Source organism: Populus nigra, chromosome 8 (assembly GCF_951802175.1).
Source record: "Populus nigra chromosome 8, ddPopNigr1.1, whole genome shotgun sequence".
NCBI lineage: Eukaryota > Viridiplantae > Streptophyta > Magnoliopsida > Malpighiales > Salicaceae > Populus > Populus nigra.
The window spans coordinates 4784038-4792096 of NC_084859.1; the positions used below are offsets into that span (position 1 = coordinate 4784038).

At 34.2% G+C, this 8059-nt stretch overlaps 1 protein-coding gene across 1 annotated transcript; it reads left to right on the forward strand.

The window, feature by feature from the left end:
- The first annotated feature begins 405 nt into the window (after positions 1-405).
- LOC133700340 (coatomer subunit zeta-1-like) lies at positions 406-4951 on the forward strand. Its single transcript, XM_062123838.1, has 6 exons — positions 406-562; positions 1013-1172; positions 2113-2260; positions 2339-2416; positions 4307-4391; positions 4626-4951. Exons 1-6 carry the CDS (start codon positions 560-562, stop codon positions 4683-4685), a joined length of 534 nt encoding a protein of 177 aa, XP_061979822.1. The 5' UTR covers positions 406-559; the 3' UTR covers positions 4686-4951.
- Positions 4952-8059: the final 3108 nt, after the last annotated feature.

Sequence of the window (8059 nt, forward strand, 5' to 3'; positions counted from 1 at the left end):
AAAGTATTTAATATATTCTTACTTGAAAATATATATAAAAAAACACTATAGTAAGCTCAATAACTATATTTTTAATTTTAAAACAAATTCTAATTAATCTAAAAACTCAAAATTAAAATAAATAAAAAACATTAGATTTTGACCTATTTTTTTTAACCTCCTCATCAAACTCTCATTTAATTTAAAAATATTCTCATTTAAATCAAGAGATTTTATTTTTTTGTAGGTAACCCGAAGTTTTTTTTTTCTCATCCTTTTTAGTGACTTGAAAATGATATTATATGAATGAAAATATGAAAAAAATAAAAAAATATATGAAATAAAAAATTTAGGCATTAGTAAAATTGATATAAAAATCATTTGATAATAAAACAGTCAATTGAAGTATAATATTATCAAGGTTTGGTAAAAAAATAACTAATATAAGAGTTTGAATGCCTCATTTACCCTATACCACCTCCCACAGGATCCCTCCATAAACAGTTGCGCTTTTGTTAATTCTCTTCTTAACTTACAGTCTCTTTCTCTCTCGGATCTCCACCTCTCGCGATCTGCAAAAATGGTAAATTGACAATTGATCTGCTGTCGTTTTTGCTATTGACATCCCATTTCTGCTGTCGTTTTGTAGCATCCGCATCGAATTTGTTCCAATCTGCTTTGATCTCTTACTATTGTCATCTTAATTACGCATCTAATTATCTAAATCGTTAGCCTCTAAGCACACAATCGAATCGTTTTCTATGTTTGCTGAATCCAATGGGTGACTTTGGATTCAGTCACGCTCTGGTTGGTTGCTAGGAATTGGAGGCGCTAAATGATCGCTTCGATTTGTTAGTAACCAAACGGAGTGTTGAGGTTCTGAATTTTGCTGAGATCTGGTGTGGTGTTAGTTACGTGTGGAATTTGATTTGATTTTGAAGTATCATTTTGGTTGCTTTGAAAGTGAAGGAAAATCTGGATTCTGGAAATACTGTTGTTTTGACTAATTTGGTTTTATTTTATTTTTGGATAGGATTCCTTCCCGGTGGTGAAAAACATTCTTCTGCTAGACTCAGAAGGGAAGCGAGTTGCGGTCAAATACTATTCGGATGATTGGCCAACAAATTCTGCAAAGTTAGCTTTTGAAAAATCTCTTTTTGCAAAGACTATGAAATCAAATGCTCGTACGGAAGGTTTGCATAAATTTGTTAAGCTATTTGAAAAGCAAAGTTTGAGGAATTATGCACCTTTATTGCTTGTTGATTATCATTCTTGTTTAATGGCATGCATTTACGATGATTGGGTAGTTGTGACTCCCTTCAAAAATAGTTTCTTGGGTGCCTTTTCTTATGGGGGCAAATCACAATGCTTGTTTATCATGAAAAAAAAAACTTTTTTGTATTGTGTGAGAAATGCAAATACAGATATGCATACAGGCACTGATCTGTGTTCAATAATATATGGGCGTCTTTAGTTATATGAGCTTACTATGACAGTTCTTACTCTTGAGAGACAAGATCTTGCACAATGTGCTACAGCTCAAAATCCTCTTTAGTTGAATTGAAAAGTAGTTGCCGCTCTACATGGCCCCAACTGCATGAGCAAACCCATATTTTTCTCACACCATAAAATCATTATATATGTTTTCCAAAAGTTATTTTGAAGAATCATTTGGAGATGAAGGTTGCTGGTTAGTTGGCTGAATTTTCTGCATGTGGAAAATATTGGTCTCGGCTTTGTTGTGAGGGCTGCTTTGAATGAGATTAAATTTCTGCTTTGTCTTTGTTCTCATTTTGCAATCCATCCTTTTTATCTTTAATAGTCTGCTCTTACTAGTTAGTTGATAATCCTTAGTGACAGTTCATACTCTTACAACTTACTTTGAAGTTTGTTTATTGGGGTTCTTGACATTTAAAAAATTTCCAGATTATGTATTAGGACTGATAGGGTTCTTTATGTCTGCATTGTCATCTAATCTTCTCAGGCTTGGCTTCTGGCATGTTGTTTTGGAAAATGTGTACCAGTGAAACTTAAAATAGAAAAGTTAATTATGAGCCTTTAATTCTGTTCAATTGAGCGTGGAAGTTATGAGATACAGTGTTACATGTATTCCTGATGTGTTGTTGTATGCAGCGGAGATTACAATGTTTGACAGCAACATTGTCATCTACAAATTTGTTCAGGATCTCCATTTCTATGTGACTGGGGGTGAGGATGAGAATGAACTCATCTTAGCTGCTGTTCTTCAGGGTTTCTTTGATTCAGTCTCTCTCCTATTGAGGTATTCTGTTTCTTGATTTGATCAATGATTGTGTGATTTTGTTCTTGTGCAATTTACATTTCTCTGTCCTCAATTTAGGAGCAATGTTGACAAAAGGGAGGCACTTGAGAACTTAGATCTCATTTTCCTATGCCTTGATGAGATTGTTGAAAGAGGGTATGCAACTAATACTTTTTGTCAACCGCTTTTTTATGTTTACTTTGATCTTGGTACTGGGTATGTTTATCATGCAATTTTTGTTTTGTTTGGGAATTGGATTGACTTGCTATGCAATATGGGAAAATGTACTCAACCAAGAATGTTAATTGAAATGCAGTTTTCTACTTGTAGCCTTGATGGATAAACTTGCTGCAAATTGAAATCTTCATATGCTACAGAACTCTAGATGCATCAATTGCAAGTTATAGTCCTGTATTCATGCTGTCTTTTAATGTATCTGTATTGTTATTGGTAATTTGCATGGTGTAGGTGAGTTAATAGTTTTTGTCTATTTGTTTTGGTGTTCCTGCTTACATCAACTGTAGGGAAATGGTTCTGTTACCTTTTCTCAACCTTTGCGGGACAGTAGGTATTCATATAAATGAAGATTATTACAGAATGATAAAATAATTGAGGAACTGAAAACATTCTTATTCAAACAAATCCAATCAATTTTAAAAGACCATTCTGAGAGACTTTTGGTTAAATCAAACAATCATGAACTGATTATGAATTCCCAACCTCTTTGTCTCATAAGCCCAGGATTTTTATATTGTACTGAAAAAAGTGTTGCATGTTCAAGCCCTAATATTGGATGGTGGGGGTCACTAAATTTCCCTTCCTAGGACCCTCTTGATCATATAAAATGTGTTTAGGAGAGGAGAAAGTGAAGGGAATGAAAATTTGAGGTGATTGAAATTTTTTGATTATTTGGAAAGGGAAGAGAAAGTGGAAGAGAATGGGAAATGGGAGGAAAATTTCCCATTTTGGCTTCCATGTTTTTGTTCTCCTCACAAGTGGGGAGAAAAATGGAGAGAATCTCAGCAATCTGGATCCTCGAATTTTACAAATTTACCTAATACCTACTAATCCTTTACATTAGTGTGTTAAAAGATATAAGGGCATGCACTTCTATTTTTAGAATCTCTTGCTTCCCTCCATCTTGTATTGTTTAGGATCATTTTCTCATTTTCAACCCATCCAAAGGAGGAAAATTATAATCGTTTATTTATTTTTTTCATTCTCTTTCATCTTCATTACCCTCCTTTTCTTTCCCATCATTTTCTCCTTTCCCAAACATGTTATCTTTTCCTTGAAAAGTATTTTTGTCTGGTAGATCGCCCTTGCAAAGTATGAAATAGGAAGTAGCCTTTTATCTACAGAAAAAGAATTGACCAGTAGCTTCACTTCAGCCTCTTTTGTTGGTCCTTATGGATGTGTACTTTGAGTGGCAGGAAGCCAAAGTAGTACAATTTTTTAAGAGAAGCATATTCTTATGCACACCATAGGAAGAAAATTTAAATTAAAAGTAAAATGGAAAATAAACCAAATGAATGGAAACTTAAATGACTGTCAAAATGGTGGCATTTAAGAATCACTATTTTTGTTGTGATCAAGTTCTATTATCTTTTTTCATATGTGATACTTGGATGATGAGTTCTTGGCATCCTATTGATTGGTAAAGTCTGTCCTCCCAGTTGAACATCGTTTTTTTTTTTAAAAAAAAAATAATTTCATTCATTGTCATTTCACTGGTGAAGATAATTTAATTTTGTTTGACTTGTATCAACCCATTATTGTGAAAAATAAGTTTCTGATCCTGCTTCTCAATATGAATCATTCAAAAATAAAAGCGGTGCATTCTTTATGAATGAGTTACTATGTTGACACATTAAACCATATGCTGCCAATTACAGCAACAAAAATTGAATGAGTGGAAGTCCCTTCCATGCTTCCCTCTCTATGAAGTATATCTTTTCCTGCGATCTGCTTATATTTGCTTGTGATGCTATCTGGTTAATATGACAGTCAAGGTCTCTTATTTGTGCATTCATTCTTGCTTGGCAGCATGATCCTAGAAACAGATGCCAATGTTATTGCTGGAAAGGTGGCTGTAAATAGCATGGATCCTACTGCACCTCTATCAGAGCAGGTTTGATTCTCTCCCTGCCTGTAACTTTCTTCATAGTATTTGAGTATTTAAATGTTATTATGGAATCAGAAGTACTGAAAATTGCTAATAAAATTATCAATCTTTAAAAACTGCATGAGATAATGCTTGCTCCAAAATTCTCTAAAAACTTAATTTATTCGTAGAAATCATACTCCCCCCCCCCCCCAACAGTTTCTTAACATGACCACTACATTCCCTTTCTAAATGTTGCAGACTATAGGTCAAGCATTGGCTACAGCTCGTGAACACTTGACGAGAACCCTTTTTCAGTAGTTTTCACGCGCCCTCAGAGAAGGTGGCTTGGTTTTATTCTTCTGGTTATTTTTTTTCAATCTATTGGCATTTAAGCTGTTCTTTCCATGTATTTTTGCCTGAGTTTATTAAACATCGAGGATCATTCTATTTAGGCTTGTAATCAAGCAACTTCTATCCAGCCAATAATGTCCCTTCTTCTTTCATTGTGATCCTTAGTGTTTCTGTATGTTTCTTGGCCATCTCATGACTGTGACGTAATTAATACGGTTGCTGCTTAGTGATAACCTTGTAGCTATTCTCAACTTCTTAAATTTGGGTCCCTCAGGCATGATGTAAAACATGCAGTGTCTTGTACTTCATTTGAAGAAACTACACAGAAGCGCGCTGCGAACAAATGCGTGAAATTGGCATGTTTGTAACTGGATTGTATTATTATATCCTTGATTAAAACAAAGAAAAAAAAGGTGTCACTAAAACCATTATACCCTAAAGTTTTAATGTTGTTTGCATTGTACTGTGCACTGCATTAACAAACGAAAAGAAACCTTAATCTTAAAGAGGGAGTTGGAAAGTCCTTTTTTCTTAGAACCACCATTTGTAGGTGCCTGGCTAAGAATAATGCCAGGTGACCTTATACTTTGGTCGTTTATTTTGTGAAATGGGGTCTGTTTGTTGTTCGCCGGTTGTCCAGCAGGTGGGTCTATGGGTGTGCCCAGCCTGAAGGCGCTTTGATAATGTGGGTTCAGTTCCCCTCCTTTTGTCTCCTTTACCTGCGCATGGTGGCTTCGCCGGGGAATGGAGGTTGTCCAGGTGGTAGGATGTCATGAACCCTGGTTAGCAGTACCAGAAGCAGCAGCTATTCTGCATATGCTGGAATAAATGTGCAAATGATTCATTACCTAGATGGTTTTAATAGTTAAAGAATTAGTTGAGTAACAGTTAGTTAGTACTTAAACAACAGTTAGTAACCAGGGAAGAACAATATGGTATAAATATAGCTTGTTTAAGTATCTTCGAACGAGGGAAAATTTGAAGAGCATTTTGCAGCAGAGCTCTCTCCCTATCTCTTCTATCTCCCTTTTCCCTATTCTTCCCTCCCCAAGTTTATCTTCTTCTCTCTCAAAATCCTTCTTCTTCCTATCTTATTAAGGCGAGACCTTAACCATTGGTACCAGAACTACAAAAGATCCACTACAATCTGATTGATTGCAACAATTATCAAGTAATTATGGTGGAGAGTAACAAGTTAAGACTGGTGGAGAAATAGGGCAAAATGTTGGAAGAGAAAATGCAACAGATGCACGAGGAGTTCTTGCAGTGGAAAGTAATAAATCAGAGACAATGAAAAGAATAAAACAAGAAGAATGATCGATTCAGTTCTAGTTTTGATTCATAATGGCTACATTGTAGGCGATAGTGAATAACAATCAAGAAGATGTAAAAGAAGGAAGAAATGGTTTACTAATAATAGATGAAAGGAATGGCCCAACAAATGATGGAACCCTCCCACATCCAAAAATCAACATAATAATGGAAGAAAGTTGCAAAATGGGTTTTTTTTTTTTTTTTGTAAGATCCAAAAAATCAACATATATATAGCATCCAATATTCCTTGTAAGATCCAAAACATAATAAATAGGGTTTTTTTTAGCAAAATTTTTTAAAAAATAGTAAACTCACACACTTAAAAAAATAATTAGGGGTCTAGCACACTTTCATGCGTTGTAGATGGCATCTACGACTTCTATTTCGCAGATAGCATGTGCAACATACGAGTCAAAGATGTCATATATGAATTCATTTGAATTTTAACCTTAGAGATCCTTTCTTCCTCTTTCTCTCCTTTTTTCTTCCTTTATATCTCTCTCTCCTTATAGCTACCACCCCTTCTCTCTCACCACTGCTTGGATTTCTCTCTCTTCATCGCTAAAAACACCCACAACAATACTACATCACTAATCTCTCTCTCTGTACCCGCGGTGGCTCCTCATTTTTTCAACCACCATCGGTTACCCTCATCACCCATATTCCATATTTAGAGGTATTTTGAACATTTTCCCTCAATTAATTTGATGTAATTTATGTTTAATTAGTGTTAATTTAATTTTATTGAATATTAGGGTTTTGAATTAGAAATTAAGTTAATTAGATGTAATTTAAGTTGTTAATTAGATATAATTAGATGTGGTATATGCGGTCAAAGAGGTCATAACAAAAAAAATACTTGTGAAATTTGACAACACATTATTTTTTATATTTGTTTCAAATTATGTGAACTTCAGTTATTGTTTTTTAATCTAACTATATGGATGTTCAATTATTTTGCAAATGCTAATGCTCTTTTTATACAGGATTTCAAGAGAGACATGGTTCGAACTAGAGGAGTTTTGACTTTTAGAAATGACAACAAGGAGGGCCACTTTGTTGCTAATGCAGGTTTTGATAATAGGTCGGTTTTATACATGCAAGATCAAAATCGTTATGATGATATTTAGAGAGGAGAGTTTAGGTAAATATTTTAATTAAGAGTTGTAAATTATTACAATTTTAATGATTTTTATTGTTTGAATACCTAAGTTGCTTCATTTTAAGGGCGGTGATCCGGTAACACCTAAATAACATGCTTTGATGTAGTTGCATGAGTGTGTCCGATCGTACGTTATCAATGTTGATTTTTATGAGACCAGTTTACTACGTCTCATACATCTTGGCCACACATTAATTGCAGTATTAGTTGATCAATGGGGGCACTAGACGCACACCTTTTATTTACGTGTTGGTCAGATGACACCCAAACTTCAAAATGTGGCCTTATTGACCAGTCTTTTGATGGATGGAACCCCTGTGATAGGCTATGGAGGGTCTATTAATAGAGATACTTTATGTCATCGTCTATTAGGACAAGTGCCTTCATTTAGTGCTTACAAGGCATAATTGTATCAAGTTGGCATGGTTGGACATTAATTTTAAGACTCTTCTAACATATGTAATAACAAACCAATTGATTATGTATGTTTGGGCATACATATGAAATAACAAACCAATTTTATGGCTTGTCTTGTTAGATGGTGTGGGGCTAGACATTTCACAGTAAATACCACTTATGTCCATGATTTTTATTCGGATGAGTTGGATACACAACTGCCACATCAAGTATGTATTACAAATATGTTTTAAAAATTTGTTATTTAAACTTTAGTTATTTAGTTTCAATTTATTATCTGAAATAAGTATTTTATATGTTTTTATAGGTTATATGGATGTTATATACAAAGGACTTGACACTTTTAGCTTCACTTATATGTCGTGAGGGATCTGGCATTTTGTTAACATATGTCTCATTACACTGCTTTAACATTGTTAAGATGCATTGTTTAGATCGGGTAATACGA